Raw genomic sequence first — 15,943 nt, 5'->3', positions numbered from 1 at the left:
GACGCTGTCCCCTTGACTCCCCAGCCGCAGCTCAGTAGGCAGACTGAAAGGCAGTACTATACCCGCTGTTACACCTTTCCCTTGGGCAGAATACATCACTGCCAGGCTGATACACCATGGTGGAAAAATCTAGTTTTATTGACTGAGCTTCTCAGGTCTTCTACTGCAACACCGAACTGCACTTCGCACTCTGATATTTCTGTCTGTGCAAGTTGCACAAGTGACTTCTAAGGGGTATCCCAACTGTATCAATTAGAGGACTGCAGCCTGCAATCATAAAGTCCCAGTTTTCACTGCATTAGAATAGACTCACCTACCATTTCCAGAGTTAATTTCTATATGCACCAGCTACTGAAAGGAAAAAAAACCCACACAAGTGAATTCAAACAGCAGCCTAGTATTTCTACTGTTTACTCTTAACCTCACAGAAAAATTTCTCTCCTAACAGCATGTGTGTTTACTTTTGCCCTTCAACTCTTTACCATATGAAAAAACATACTGGATACAGTGCCTCAAATCAGCTCAAAGTGGATCTCTAACACAGGAGATATTGCACTGCAGGACATTTTACATTTAATGAACATATCACGGCCAACCAGGGCATATCATGTGTCTTCTCTGAAATTATGTGCCAAAATTACAGTTAGTAAACATTTTGGAACATAAGGAAAGTAGACATGTGCAACACAGGTAAAAGCACCCAGGGAACTCAAACACTCTCACACACACACAAGAACACCTCAAACAAAAAACTCCACAAGCATCCAAGACATTAGCCCACAAAAGGCACTCACGTCACTGCAGTGCAATCTTTAGAACTTCTCAAGTGTCTTAAGATTGCTGGAAGATAGAGCTTCCACCACAAAAAAAGAAAAAAAAAAAATCTCCCCAGGTGCTAAAATCCTGCTAGAGTATGCCAAGGATGACCACAGTTTTGTGAAGGCTGAGTAGCATCTCAGCAGCACCTCTGTCATGCCAAAGGCTGTCTGGAGCCCCTTAGCTTAGTATGCATGGCCAAGGAATAACCAACAGGTAGGCGGATAAATAAAAGGGGTAGAGCTAGAGTGAAGGAAGTAGTGAGGATCCTGGTCTCCAATCCCTTCTTCTGAGCTACAAATGCTTTCTAGCTTGTGGTTATTTAATACAGAGCATATAAACAGACAGGTGAGCACAAAAACCTTTAAGGATGTTCCCATCTTCTGAACAACCAAGCCCCTTGTGGATCTAGCTTAAGGGTGGGAGGGTGGTGAGAGCATCAAGTCTAACAATCTTACTGGGCACCTTTCCACACTGTCTCCAGAACATGTTTATTACTGTCAAACTTCAAACATCAACCTTAGCGCTCTACCATATGAACTTAAACTATACAGAAATGCACACTATTTTGGGACAAAAATCCTTGCTCTGCTGGGACAGGAGCTTTGCCTTCGACTTTGGCAAAGTTGCAATTTCACCCTGAACATCCATTACTGAAACAAACCATTGCTTTACAGCATGTACATCTGCTCCTGCCCCTTATCCTTGACTAATGTAGTCCCTTCTCTGACCACTACCTCAGGATGATGTAGGCTTCCACGTTGATTTGTACAGCACGCTGGCAGAGTGGTGCTTATGCACAACTACAACAGGCAGCAATTGCACTTCCTACTACACATTACTACTAGTAATTTTGTTACTATTGCAAATTAAAAAGCATTATCTCCAGCAGATCATCTGCACCTCAGGATTCAGCATGTAACCTGCAATTGTGCATTTTCTGGTTTATATATGCAAGGGTGCAGACAACTAAGCCAAGCGTACCATGACCAGCCCCACATGGAAAACAGAGGGAATATTACAAAATTCAGTATGTCAAACATCACTGTTCAAGCCAAACGAACCACAAAACTCCTATTTTCCTTTTTGTTAAGCTGCCCTAAGAAAGGAATAGAGGCAGATCAAATTTTATTCTAAATTTCAAGGTTTTATAACAATGAGCTTGCTGACCTGCGCTTTATTGCTTGGTTGCCAAACTCATTTTGCACAATTACACAGAGAGAACATGGTTAAGCTAAGATCCCACCATACTGCTTTGACAACAAAGTTTAGGGATTGAGCAGACTTGTTTTTTCACTTCTATCTTAATAACCTTTTTATCTTTATATAATTTTAGTAAGTCAAATTCTTAATTAGAAAAGGGGGGTATTATCTACACATACAACCTCCTGGAATCTGCTTTTTATTCTACTAACAGTGCCTGGGCAGGGAAATAAAAATAAGAGTAGAGTTCTGAATGATGTGATGTTATAGTAAGTGCAGTTAACTGCAGACAGGCTGTGGATACAGAAGTATCCACTCATCCTTTACTTTGCTGATGGTTACTTCACTGAATCAGCACCCATAGGAAAAAAAAAAAAAATCAAGAACTAGGACATACGGTGTAATAATTTACACTGTGCCTCTTGGTTAATCATAATCTTTCTCAAAAAATTGATTGGCCTAAAACCAAATACTCTTCTGGACTTGGATAAACTTATTAACTCCTATAAAGCCTAAGATCAAACAGAAACATTCATTTTTCAAAAGCGATGCATTGCAACACTGCTACTGGCCTAGCAGCAAGACACAAGCGTTTCAGAAACGGCCACCAGTCAAGCAAAAGAACATTAACAGGGGGCCAAGCAGCATCACAAGAAGTAAACTATACATGTACAGTTTCTATGTACAGAAAATACATACTACACATACATCATCTGTAGGTATAGTATATACATACTATATACAGCAAGTATGTATGCACACATACACACATATAAAATATTTTAAAGCCAACAGTATTCAAAGTTAAGGGATATATCAGTAGGTACAATTTAAAAAACAAACAAACAAGAAACTGTTGGCAAATGAGCATGTTGGTGCATCTTCAGCCTTTCAGTGCAAAAGAAAAAAAAAAGTATTTAGAAAGAAATGTCCTGCCACCGCACACAACTACAGGTCAGCACTGGGGATCAATGAGGTTTAAACAGCATAGTGCACTTGGCAGTCAGTCAGCCGCCTGCCCACTGGGAAGTAGAGAGCTCACTGATCTTTGCTGGGAAGGCACCTGGAATAAAGTACGTCAAGCAACATACTAGACATGAAGTCTAGAATATGGACTTCAGGCCAAAATACTTTCAGGTTGTTGTTTTGGGGGGTGTTGGGGTTTTTTTGTTTGGTTTGGGTTTTTTGTTTCTTTTGTTGGGTGTTTTTTTTAATTTTTTCTGAGGACAGAGGTGGGAGGTTTAGGGATGCAGGTAATAGCTCAGAAGCATTTCTGACTTCTTTCCTTCCCGCTTTCTATTGAGAGTTTCACCGATTCCTAATGGCAGACCCGTCCTGGAGGTAATGGCAAAGTGACCTTTGGCATGTCTAGCTCATTTTCTTCTTACATTTTATTAAGATTTTCAACACCAGAAGATAGGGAAGTAAGACTTCTTCATAACTGAAGTGACCACTGATGATGGTAACAGAGAAATCTGTTGTATTTATAAGCAGAGAGATTCCTCATTAAAGTGCTATTTCAAATATGTAATTACCATTCATCCTTTCCTCCAAGATAGCAGACATTTCTCATTAAGAAAAGTCAGGTATTTTGTTGCCACATCCTCCAGCCTTTTCCTTTGCATCTCTGGCTGAACACGTCTATATTGCTCATTGCCATAGTAACTAAAGGTACTAAAATTTTCTGTCCGTGTGTCAGAGCTCCCCTCTGGAACTCAGTCAGACTCCAAGGTCCCATCCCTTCCCTGATCATCAGGTGTTTCAGTCCCAGCATGACAGACACATCCCAGACACAAACTTCTTGTGTCTCTACATCCAAGTGTCCAACATAAAACATAGCAGTTACTATCCAGTAAACACAAATACATCATGATACTAATGGCTGGAAGAATACAGCAAAGTGAAAAGAGCAGTAGGTATCACAGTGGCCAGCTAAAGAGGAGAGAACCAAAGTAATGGCACCAGGAGGCAGCTTCCATTAGGTCCCCCACTGTTTCTCCAACCCCATCCAGCCTACAGAGGGGAAACTTACTTTACAGACTTGAATCCACTGAATAACACTGTTGTAATATCCCTATAGGAGCAGTCTTGGAGAGTAATCTCTCCAACTATCTATCTCTATAAATACACTCACACATGCGTGTGTTTATATGTATATAACCTACACACGTTTTTAACTGGAACATTTCTTTGCATGCAATTTTCATTGATACAAAACATCAGGTTCAACAGAGGGATATACATCAGAGGAAGGTACCCATAGACACACCAAACAGGGAAGGTAGGAAGAGAAATTTCACTGGCCCTTCAGTCACAGTCTCAACCAAGACTTACAAGCAAGTCTTAACTTATGAGCAAGACAATAATGCTGAATAAAAGTACACAAATGTGAAGGAGAGAAGGAGAAGAAAAAAAAAAAAAAATCTATCTAGCTTTAGATGCCTGAAGTCCTTCAAGGACTGCCCCCCCCAAAGAAAAATGTCCTGTAAGTGCTTTCCCATCACATGCTTCTCCTTGTCCTAGAAAGATGATCAGCGACACTCCAGTAGAGCACACTAGCTCTTATACCTTATCAGATGCATCCAATTTCCAATCTCCTCCTGACATAAAGAGATTACAGCTTCTGTAAACATTTGTAATTACACTATGTATTTTGGATGTTATAAATAATTATTTTCATTCCACCTTAACCAGTTAATAGTGATTTCAAGGTACACTGGCCAACATGCAGGTACTCCTCATCAAAACGTGTGGCAAATCTATAAACCAGGATATGGTTAACTCCTTACCACATGGTATTTTTCCTCAGCACATCTTCTAATGTATCCAAAGGGTAGCTGCACCCCAAGAGCCGTACAGGCCAGCTGGAGAGCTCTGTCACAGAAGCTCTGTGAAGGTAAAGGAAGGAGAATCTGCAGGTGACTTGTGATGACCACCAAAGCTTACTCACATGCAGCAAGATGGTGGGGAAGAGCCATACGTGCCTGAGGAGGTCCAGGCAGGAGTCAGAGCTATTGGGTTCAGCAGAAATTGGAGTTCAAGGGTACTCACCCAGGAAAGGGGAGGCCAGGCTAATCATCTAGGTTTATACACTCGGACTCATTCTGTTTATCTGCCAATACACAAATTATACCATGCAGTGTGGAACAGCTTGCAAGGGTATGGGCCAGGGCGGGGAAAAGGTAGACAACTGAGTATCCACAGTCCCTAATACTCTCCCAGCTTGTGTTGAGCATATTGTTTGCGTAATACCTAACCACAGACTCAAATCCTCCCACACATAAAATTGAGTTAGACCAGGTCTCCAAATAGTCAACAATCCACTGAGGAATACATGGAAATAGGACATCACCATCATCCTCCTCTCCTCTCCTCCAACAACCTTTTGAAAGGAAAGCTCCTTTCCTCAAAACTGAGGCATCTTCTAGGTTCTGTTTTCAGGAGCTAGTTTTGAGTCATGAAACCAAAACAGAGACACAGCTCTTCATAATACAGAATACTGGTCCACAAGCCAAAAAACACCAAAACCCAACCAATTAAAAAACAACAACAACAACAACAAAAAAACCCCAACAAACACCAGGTAGATGTGTACTCACATTATCATTCTTGGTATTTCTTTCTGCCCAACATGCTCATTTTCACAGACTTTGTTAGGAACACGAAGCATGGGGTCCATCCAACAAACTTGGATGTTGCAAATTCTGTTAGAGCCCTATACCCCCAGCAGCACTGTTAAGTGTTGCAAAAAGCAGATCCTCCTTGTAAGGCACAGGGGCAGAATTAAAAAGGATTGAAGTATCGCAATGTTTAGAGAATCATAGGAACAAAATTCACTAACGTGTGCTATTAGCTAAATTCCCTAAACAATAAATGGAAGTAGCAGCATACAGCAAGCTCAGGGAAAGAAGAGAGGATATAAGTCAGTCAATAGAAAATACTGAGGAGTGAGATGTGACGAAATCTATTGCTTTAAAGCCAATAAACTCTAAACACCCACCCTTCCTCTACACGCTATACCAGAAAGATAAATACATCAGTATTTTTCTGACAAGTAGTTTTCCTGCCTGAAAAGTGACCTTACCAAAAAAGTTATAAACAATCCTTTCAAGCTACCTAACATAAGCTTACGTTTCCTGTGATTGGAAGACAACAGAGGATTGGCACAGCATCGGTACAGCAGCACAAGTTTCACCACTGTCCTCTCAGAAGATTTCTTAGCATCTCCCTTCAGCTTCTCTGCTGAAGATGTGCACCAGCTGTAATAAAAACACCATTGCCAAGTTTTCACTTTAAACCATAACTGAGACAAAAAAGACACACCTTATGCTGGACCTATCTTTCAGGACTCACTCTGCCATGTAACTTCGGTTTCCTTCTTACACTACTGCCAGGTAAACTATATCCTAGACTCTTCAGAGTAAAGGCCTCATTTTCTTCTTTGTGAAATACCTTTCTTGATAAATAACAAAGCAACGCAAATAAGGATAACAGGCAGCATAGTAAGAAAAGATCTCACTGGGTTAGCCATAACCTATTCATTTACTTCCAATTCACGCCTGATAGATCTTTGCTTAATGTGTCCCTAAAAACGTTAAGGACAGAAATGCTACAACCTTACTGACCAACATCTTCCCATGCTTTGCTATTCTTACTAAAGTAGCAGTAGTATTTGTAGGACAAGAATCCAGTTATATTGGGCTAGGGGATGCTAATGAGCTGCGCACAAGATCCTTCATATGGCTACAAGCTACAAGATCCATACCATGTATGTCTGACAAAGGAATGGAGTACACCACAAGTAACTCTCAGAGAAGCTGCCTCTCACCTATTTGATATGCCTGGGAACACAGGCAAGCCTGAACTAAGAGCCTCAGCAACCCTCAATAACTGTTTCTCTCCGTGCTGGGGGATCAGGAGTTCCTCTAACAAAAGACATGCTGTATATGATAGCAAATGCAATCTGCAGTCTCAGCACATGACCCATACCTAAACTGTTCATAAGCCACAGTCTCCAGTTACGTATCAGCACACTGCCTAACTCGCAGAAACGATCCCTGCTCTCAGGGGAACTTGCATACAACAAACCAAAGACTGTCAGGCAAGACAAAGCAAAAAGAACAGTATCATCACATTCCTGTGCAACAGGCCAAGCAGGCATCAGCAACAGCTTCAACAATTAAATATCTAGCATGAAAAATTTTTTTTTAGTTTAATTAAGATTTCTTCCATAGATAGAACACAAGACAGCGCTACTGAATTCTCTAAATAACCACAAGCCGATATTCAGTGAACCCACAGTATGTACTACTTAACGCTCAGTACTGAGTACCACTTACACTTCCAAGGGATGCTACCACCATATTGGCAACCACTTCCTCCAAATGAGGAGGAAAGGACAAGGAAAATGGCAGCACAAAAGAATCACCAGTATTTACAGGGGAGTGGTTACCAAAAGTTTGTGTCAAGTTACTGCAGGTGTTGTTTTAGTTAGAAGTTAACTGTAATGTACAAGACCCACCTAGAAGAAGGTCACAGTCCTCCCTGCACCGCCTCCCGAGAACAGTCCTAGCAGACGGCAGCTCAGGCCTTCAAACCAAAGGCATCAAAAAGGCATTTGCCATCAGCTGAGGAGGAGCCGGAGGGTGTCTGCCTAGCACACAGAACCAATTCCAGTTTTCATTTCATAAGGCACCTAAGTTACCACCTGGGCATGAATTTGTCTTCCTGAATTTTTAAAAAGACAATGTCCCTAATACAGTATAACCGGCAGCAGCAGAAAATAGTCCACCACCTTGGAAAAAACCCAAAACATTAAAGCAAGAGGAAACAAAGCACAACTGCAGCAAACAGCTAAGATGGAAGGCCCCACATGCAGAACTATACTCCAGCTAAATGCAGACTCATAGTAAAGAGATGTGTTCAGGAACCATTGTTTAGGACAGACAACCCAGGCACATCGCAGGAGCAGTTTAATCACATTTCACCAGCAGCAGCTACTTCACAACTTACATCGTAGAGTCCTCTGTATGATACCATTAGCAGACACCGAGAGAACAGGCAACACTTAAGCTAATTCTTTCAATGTCATTACCAACACAGTATCAAGACGTAATGAAGTCACTAGACTTGAGCCTATTTAACAGGTTGCTACTGAAAAGGGGATCTAACGCCCTGGGCTCCTCCTTCACCACCGCTTCTGTCAATTATCAGACATCAACTCTAGCACTCACTGACCTCTCCTGCAAGCTGGGTCTGCTCACCAGCCTGGCACGGAAATAACCAGAAAAAGATACGTCTTCTACCAAAAAGCCCAAGAAATACTAGAGCCAGAGCAACAGAGGACATGCCCACATGGCCAGAAGCAAAAGCAACAAGGAGTAAGTCCCCCTTTCAACAGGGGCAAGCTGCCAGCCTGGGCATTCAATGAACTACTGTGCAGCAAACACCAAATACAAGAAGAAACTGAAAGTCACTCTTACACAGTGTGAAGAACTCGTCTCCAAAACAAGAATAATTTCTCTTCCCATACCCATGTGTTACTTGAATTTTTAACTTGGCACCAAACCAAACAGAATGCAACTTGAAAGCTGCCATTTTCTACACAAGCCATGGGCTACTGAAACACCTTGGTTTTCAGATGTTCCAGAAATGTCTCAATAAAGCATGAAGACCATTCGCTAAGACATTCCCTTTTCAAAAACCAGGTTAGAGTCTGCAAGTCTGTCAATAGACACAAGTAGCCCAGGAACATTAATGGGACTGATCACAGAATTTGGAAATGACAAGAGACACCCTTCAAAATTAAAAACTGATAGAGCTTGGCCAGCTGAAGCAGAAAGCCACTGCCTTTTTGGCAGCTTTTGTCAGGCCGTCAGGATGTCTCAAATGCTCACAATACCACCAGGGTGACCAGACGAACCATGAAACCAGACTGGAGAGCAAACTAATCACAAAATCCTATGGGGATGGGAGGAGGCACAGCAATGTAAGGAAGCTTCTGCTGCCCACACAGTGCCTTGGCAGTGAGACAGTAACCTCTGTTTCTTTTGCTTCTTCATGCTGAAGACCTTTTACCAGTACAGAATTCTAGCCATAAGTAGGAACAAGTTTACTTCCAAAAAAAAGGCTCCATAGGACAAATATAGCTTATAAGAAAGACAAAGACTTTTTACCAGGGCCTGTAGCAAGAGCACAAAGGACAATGGTTTTAAACTGAAAGAGGGTAGGTTTAGGTTGGACAAAAGGAAGAAATTTTTTTTATGACAAAGGTGGCAAGACACCGGAACAGGTTGCCCAGAGAAGTTGTGGATCCCCCATCATGGGAAGTGTTCAAGGTCAAGTTGGACAGGGCTTTGAGCAACCTGATCTAGTGGAAGATGTCCCTGCCTGTGGCAGGGGGGTTGGACTAGATAGTCTTTAAAGGTCCCTTCTAACCCAAACCGTTCTTTGGTTCTATGACTCCATTCTAGACTTCATTTCTTTCAACTTCTATTTTAGATACATGCCTGGAAGAAGGATTGCTGCTTGGAAATCTTTTTGTCACCATCATACAGACAAGTCTATTTGTTTAATGTACCCTTCTGTATCTGGAGTTTCCAAAACAAATGACCAACCTGACATTAAATACCATCAGAAACAGCTGATGTAGCCTAGAATCTATTTGTGACACAGTTTCTGCAAAGTAACTAAGAAGTAACAAGACTTTTCTTCTAATACAAACTTTGGAACCTTTTGCTTTTCATTTAACCCACTGGCAATGAAAGTTAAATCATTTTTCCTGCAAGAAGACATAGTCACGAATGGGTATTAATTACACGGACTTCCTTCAAAAAGACCCACAAGATCTACTTTGTCTTACAAAGTCTAGAGCATGCCACTTACAAGACAGCTGCCCAAAACAGAGCCCCAGACACACACACTCCAACCTCACCCATGTCCTGCTCCCTTTCTCAGAACTAATCAGTCAAGGAAAGTAACAGTGTTAGTCTCAACCCATTTTAATTTGATTGTTAAATTAACAGATACACCAGTCAATGTTTTTGTTCCTACTATCAAGCTCTCAACATTTTGTTTGCCTTAGGTCTTGCTGACCTTGGCACAGAATAGGAATTATATTTGTAGTTGGATGACTAGTTCTCAAACAGCTTCTCCTATATTACTAACACGCACCAATAGGTCCTTTATATGTATCTGTCTTCTTTGTTTACCGTAACACTCCACTGCTTCCAGAAAGACGGACCTCAATCGTTCTTGAGGCTTGGGAGAGATGCTGATGCCCTCTGGAAGAATGTAACGAGCATTCTGTTTTCACAACACAAAACCTAAACACCCTTTTCAAAAGCTTTTGGGAAGCTTTGTAACAATGCTTATTTCCTTACCCCACCCATCTTGCTTTAATGACCAAGAAAAACCGCATAGAAAAGAAAAGCCAAACAACAGAATATTCACCCTTCGCTTTTCAACCCTGTCCACTGTTTCCTCACTTAACTGTGGTCAATAATCATTCCTAATTTAACACTTTTGTTTTCAGGTTGGCCCACCTGTCGGTAAAGGTGCTTTAAGTGCTTTGTCAAGTGAATCCCGTTTCTTGCCAGCAGTCCTCAATCCTCAGAGAGGATCCCCTGGTCGTAAAAGCCAAATCCTGGGTCAGAGATAATACTTTACAGATCTAGTAAGAGTCTTTCCGAGAAAAATCCCACACTGTAGTACCTTATCAACCTTCCACAGTAATGACCACAAAGCAAATTGCATTTTTAGGTTTTTTTCCAAACACCTTCATAAGCTTTGTTCATAAGCTACAAAAGTATCACCACTTTGGATTACTCAGAGAAGATGACTTTGATTTTATACACAGCTGGTGATGCTTCATGCCGTGAACTTCATGCTATGAACAGACTGCAAGAACCAGGGACACTGAACAGAGGCTTCATTTTCATGCAAATATCCTCAGGAAGCCGCATCAAGGAAAGAAACAGCACATCCCATTTGTTGTGTACCACTTACAAAGAGGTCTCTACAGGGAATGCTTGTGACCAGGGAGAAGATAGGAGACTTCCTCTGTTGCTCCCAGAGGTCTAGATTACAAACTGTCCTCCCCACTTTAAAAAGAGTCTTGTTTCATCAAGCAGTGAAGTTCCCTGCTAGCATTTCTAATAGAAGGTTTTTTACATTCAGGAAAAAAAAAAATGCAAACCCCCCAAATATATAGCAGTTTCTGGAGAATAACAATCAGGCACTTCACTCCCAGGTGCACTCCCTAAGAGTAGTTTTTCTCTCCTCTCAGTTTGGGCGAGATTGGGATTTGATGTTTACAAATGGCAATACAACAGGCATCCACTGGAATGCTTTCCTAAACCCACCACATGTGGGACACTCTCCCCTTTCTGTCCACATGAATATAGCACCAGAGAAGATAGTCCCTGGCATTAAGAAGAGAGACATTCCAGTCCTTGACTCACCAAAGTAGGTGCTACACAACCACTTCAGGACAATAGCGCCTACCCCACCGAAGAGCCATGCCTGACAGGTTTAAACACTGGAATCAGCAAATACTTAAACGCTGATCTCTCAAACACTGCTTATTACGCATGCTCAGTCACAATGACGGTACTTTGAAGAAGGCAAACATTACTTAGAAGGACCCTACACAATCATAGCTGGTAACTCTGAGGTGCAATTTTTGCTGTAGAAGACAAGGAAAACCTAGTATGAAAGATGTAATGGACACAACACTGGCATTTTCTTCCATGCAAGGGTGTACAACGCTAACAACCTCCAGCTTCACTGATCACAAGCTCAACTCAATATGGCTAAGAAAGGCTAGTGCTTTGGCTCTTAAGTGCTTTGTCTCTCAAGAACATGCAGTCTCTTCATGACCAAGTGCTTCCCCAGTCCATCAATTTAACTACTAGGCTTCTTCTGAGGCTTAAAAGCAAAATAAAACCCCTTGGCTTTGCTTAGCCAAGGAGAAACTGAAAAGAATAATGAAGCTTACAAGGGCTATGAGCTCAGGTCTTCAGCTCTCCAAGCTGGTAGATCACAAGACACAAGTTTTTAGGATTAACTCCTAAAAGATCTCTAGTATCCTTCTTCATCCATTCCAGGAACATGATCTTGCATGTGAAGAATACAGAGACCAGTCCAAACCAGAACAGCTTCTCGAGCCAGCCTGTGGCAGATCTGGGGTCTCTCAAGACTCGACTCACTCAAGAGACCACAGTGCTTTCTGTAGTGAACACAAGTATCGCAGTCCTGTTGTTCAAGTAATAACAAGTATTTGAGGCCGAAAAAGCTGTTCACAAACGTAAACATGATTAAGCATGCAATACTCTTGAGCAGTCACCAGATGTCACCACATCGCAAGAGACTCGGAGGGAAAGTATTAGCAGGCCAAGTGATAGAAATAGAAAAGGTTTCTATCATACATACACAGCTTCAGGTCCGAAGTAAGACAAGCAAAAGCAACTCAGTGACCAAGACGACCTGCCATCAAACAACTTTACACATGCATGTTTAGGAGTTAAAGGACCGGGACTGGCCATCTAAGGCAGTGCCTTCCAACCTTTCTATCTCAGCCACAAGACTGCTGCTATCTCTTCTTTCTCACTTCCTACCTCAAACTCTGTATCCTTGCTCCTCAACCACCCATAAGGAACACCGCCTCTGGAAGCAATCACCAGTCCTGCTTCCCAGGACTTCCACAGCTCTTATGCAACCCAGGTTTGCTCACCACAGTTTGAGGCTGGGTGGAACTGAAACTCTTCGTCATTGCGCTCTTACACATACAGAACAACCTCGGTGCCAGATGTTAATGCACCTTCTAAATTTGGTCTCTCAGATTAAAACTTCCTTATTTCTGTTGTGGATTTGGATTCCAGCATTTATATTCCAAATTGCTACTGGCGAGATCCTGGTTCTGCCTTTTGTACAAGGAGGTCTCAGGCAAAGCATGTTCTGCCCACAGGTAATGATCCAGCCTGCTGCTGACATGAACACTGTGCCAACATCAGCAATCTTACAAGTCCATTCTAAAATGGCTGTGAAAGTGTTAGGAATAAATCAAATACAGATTTCTACATTACCCTCTGTAAAGTTCAAGAAAAAAAAAAAAGGTATAACAGTCTCTTTCCTTGGTCAAGGGGGACAGCAGCACCAGCCCCAAAAACCTTCATGTCTGCTCTTCTCCTCCTTAATGGCCTCCCCATTTTTCTGCCCCTTCTGCTGCAAACAGTAGTCAGTGCTGTGCGCATCTAGACGCCTATCCAGCAGTACCCAATAAAATGCCAAATATTTGGCCCATTGGGTTATCATAGTGTCTACAATTTCTAGTCATGTTCCAGGGTCCTCATGCAGCAGACACGCACACACCGGCAGGGAAAAAAAAAAAAAAAAAAAAAAAGCGACATTGTGATGTTACATCACCTCTAGTGATGCCTGCAGGGTGAAGTGGCTACTTCACAGCAGCCAGGCATGAATCAGTGACACTCAGACTAGTCAGTAGCACCTAAACCTGCAGCTGTACAAGACCACATCATTTCTTCCAGTAGCAGGGAACACTGAACATCCCAGCTCCTTCCTCTCTTGTCACAGCAGGCCTACAAGGCATGAGCAAGTGCTGCAGCCAATGTACGGATGCACAGTAGGCCTCGCATTTTCAAAAAAACACTGCCTCACTGAGCGTCCACAGCACGTTCACACAAACCTGCTGACCCACACCGTTCCAGGGAGAGGAACCCAGGAGCAGGCTGCCTTTACCAAATCAATTCGCGCAGGCTGCTCCAGACATCTTCCTTCCCAAGGGGCTTTCGGAGACTAAAGATGCTGCACAGTCTCCAGAAAAGAGACAGCTAGAAGCCAGGCCGCAAAACACACAAACAGTTTTTGGTAAACTGTTGGCTTGGCAACTCCGATTTAAATCTTCACTTCCCTTTGAACAGAATAAGAGGAACAAAGAATGGGTGCAGGGGAAGAAAGAAACTAAAAAACTGGGAGGAAAAGAAACAAAGAAAGAAAGGGAGAGAGGCACAGTGGGAATTTAAGAGGTTCACCAATATAAAGGGATGTTGTCAACACAGGGCTTATGGACCCACGCAAGCCTCAGTCCAACCCCTACAGCCCACCTCCCAAACCAAGAACGAAATCTCCTCTAGGTTGGAAACCCCAACATGAAATACGGATTTTAAAGCAACTGAATCCATAGACGTGTAGCCATGACTCCAAGAGAGTAACACACAGATGTTTTTAAGAGCCTAGAGCAAAACCGGAGACTGTGGTCCATTATATATTAGAATGGCATCTAATATATATATAACATGGCATCTCTCATCAGCCAATGGTACAGGGCAAGCTCACATGCTTGGAGCTGTACTATCGTCACAGCAGATGGTTCCACTGCAGAGAATGTTACTAGCACACTTCTAAACCAGCTCACCCACCATTTAGAGGGCTGGGAATAATTACAAAAGAACAAAAGAAAGTAAGGTTTAAAACAAGAGGTGTAATGAAAAATATGGACAGAAATATGAACTTCGGTAGGAACCTCAGGATACACAAAGCACACGCTCCATTAGGTACAAAAAAAAAAAAAAAAAGGCCTTTAAAAACAGAGGAAGAACAATCGCTTACCTTTCAAAAGGGGCTGGAAAGTTGGAATTTCCTGCAGTTTTATGACATCTGGATCATTGCTGACATTCCGGGAGGACTGCGTTCCTGGGGCTACCACCACAATGTCATCCATTTTCGCTCGCTGCTTGGCTGGCGACGGAGATGCTGGAAGGATACAGGAGAGGAAGGGAACGATCAAATTAATAAGCAGATTCCATCAGAACTCAACCCTCAGCAAACGTTGCCACGTTCGACGCAGTACAGGTACGTTTTTTTACGGCATAAACACATGGCCGAGACCCCTGAAGGGCCGCACGCTCCCCTCTCGCCCTCTCCCTCCGAGAACGTATTGCGTCCGAGCAAAAGTTTTTCAAAACCTGGTTCACGGCCGATTTTAAAACACCTGCACCGCTGACACCCTCCTCCTTACGCCCCCCCACCCCGAGCCCTGCACCCTCCTCCCTCCAGCGGGACACGGGCCCTCGCCCGGGCTCCGGGGTACCCCCGCCCGCCCGGTGCCCCCCCCTCGCCGCCCGAAGCGGGCCTCCGCCGCCAGCGGAAGGGCCGGGCCGCCGCCTGGCAAAGAAAAAAGCCGTTCCCTTCTCCACAGCAACCGCCTCCGCCCCTCGCCCCCGCACAACCACGGAGCCCTCCCGCGGGCATCCCCGCCGACCCGAAGGCAGGGGGAACCCCGCTCCCGCCGGCCCCTCCGCCCTCCCGGCCGCTTCCCGCCAACGTTCCGCTCCCCTCCCGCCCCGGCCACCGACCTGAGGCGCCGGGCTCGCCCGAGCGGCTCTCGGCCTCCGCGCTCTGCTCCGCTCCCATGGCGGCGGCGGACGCCGGCCTTCCTCCCCCGCCTCCTGCAGCGAGGGGAGCGGCGGGGGGAGCAGCGCGGCTCCCGCCGCCGCCGCCGCCCGCCGACGGGGCTTCCGCCGGCGGCTGCGCCCGGGTGACAGGCAGGCTCCGCCCCGACAGGCCCGGCCCGGCCCGGCCCGGCTCCGCGTAGAGGCCGAGGCGGCAGGGCCCGGGGAGCCGAGGGGATGGCGGCTGCGAGGCCGGAGGCCTCTCCCCTCCACACACACACACACACCCGTGGCCTGCAGGCCCGGCCCTCCTGTGAGGCGGGGAGGCAAACCAGCGCTAATCTTTTTTTTTTTTTTTTTTGAATTAGGGATATTAATTTTTCTGGCCGAAGGCAAAGCCGCCGAACCCCAGAGTGCTGGGTCTGGGTCCCAGGCCGCCCGGTAAAGCCACCCCCGGCAGGGCCACGCTGTTCTCCCGTGGCTTGCTGGGTGGGCTAGCAGGCATCACCCCCCCC

General features: G+C 44.3%; 1 protein-coding gene across 2 annotated transcripts in view; it reads right to left on the bottom strand.

Moving 5' to 3' along the window:
• The window catches only part of BORCS5 (BLOC-1 related complex subunit 5), a 74,741-nt gene extending 59,118 nt beyond the window's left edge, over window positions 1-15,623 (bottom strand). The window contains exons 1-2 of one of the 2 annotated variants that reach the window (XM_052791010.1): window positions 15,393-15,623; window positions 14,647-14,790 (exon numbers count right to left, since the gene is read on the bottom strand). In XM_052791010.1, the coding sequence (XP_052646970.1) occupies window positions 14,647-14,790; window positions 15,393-15,450 (202 nt within the window). In that variant the 5' untranslated portion in view covers window positions 15,451-15,623. The remainder of the gene's footprint in view (window positions 1-14,646; window positions 14,791-15,392) is intronic. The other variant, XM_052791009.1, reaches the window with a different exon arrangement.
• Between the last annotated feature and the right edge of the window lie 320 nt (window positions 15,624-15,943).

This window comes from Harpia harpyja, chromosome 6 (genome assembly GCF_026419915.1).
Source record: "Harpia harpyja isolate bHarHar1 chromosome 6, bHarHar1 primary haplotype, whole genome shotgun sequence".
Lineage (NCBI taxonomy): Eukaryota > Metazoa > Chordata > Aves > Accipitriformes > Accipitridae > Harpia > Harpia harpyja.
This window is presented reverse-complemented; position numbering and strand designations above follow the sequence as displayed.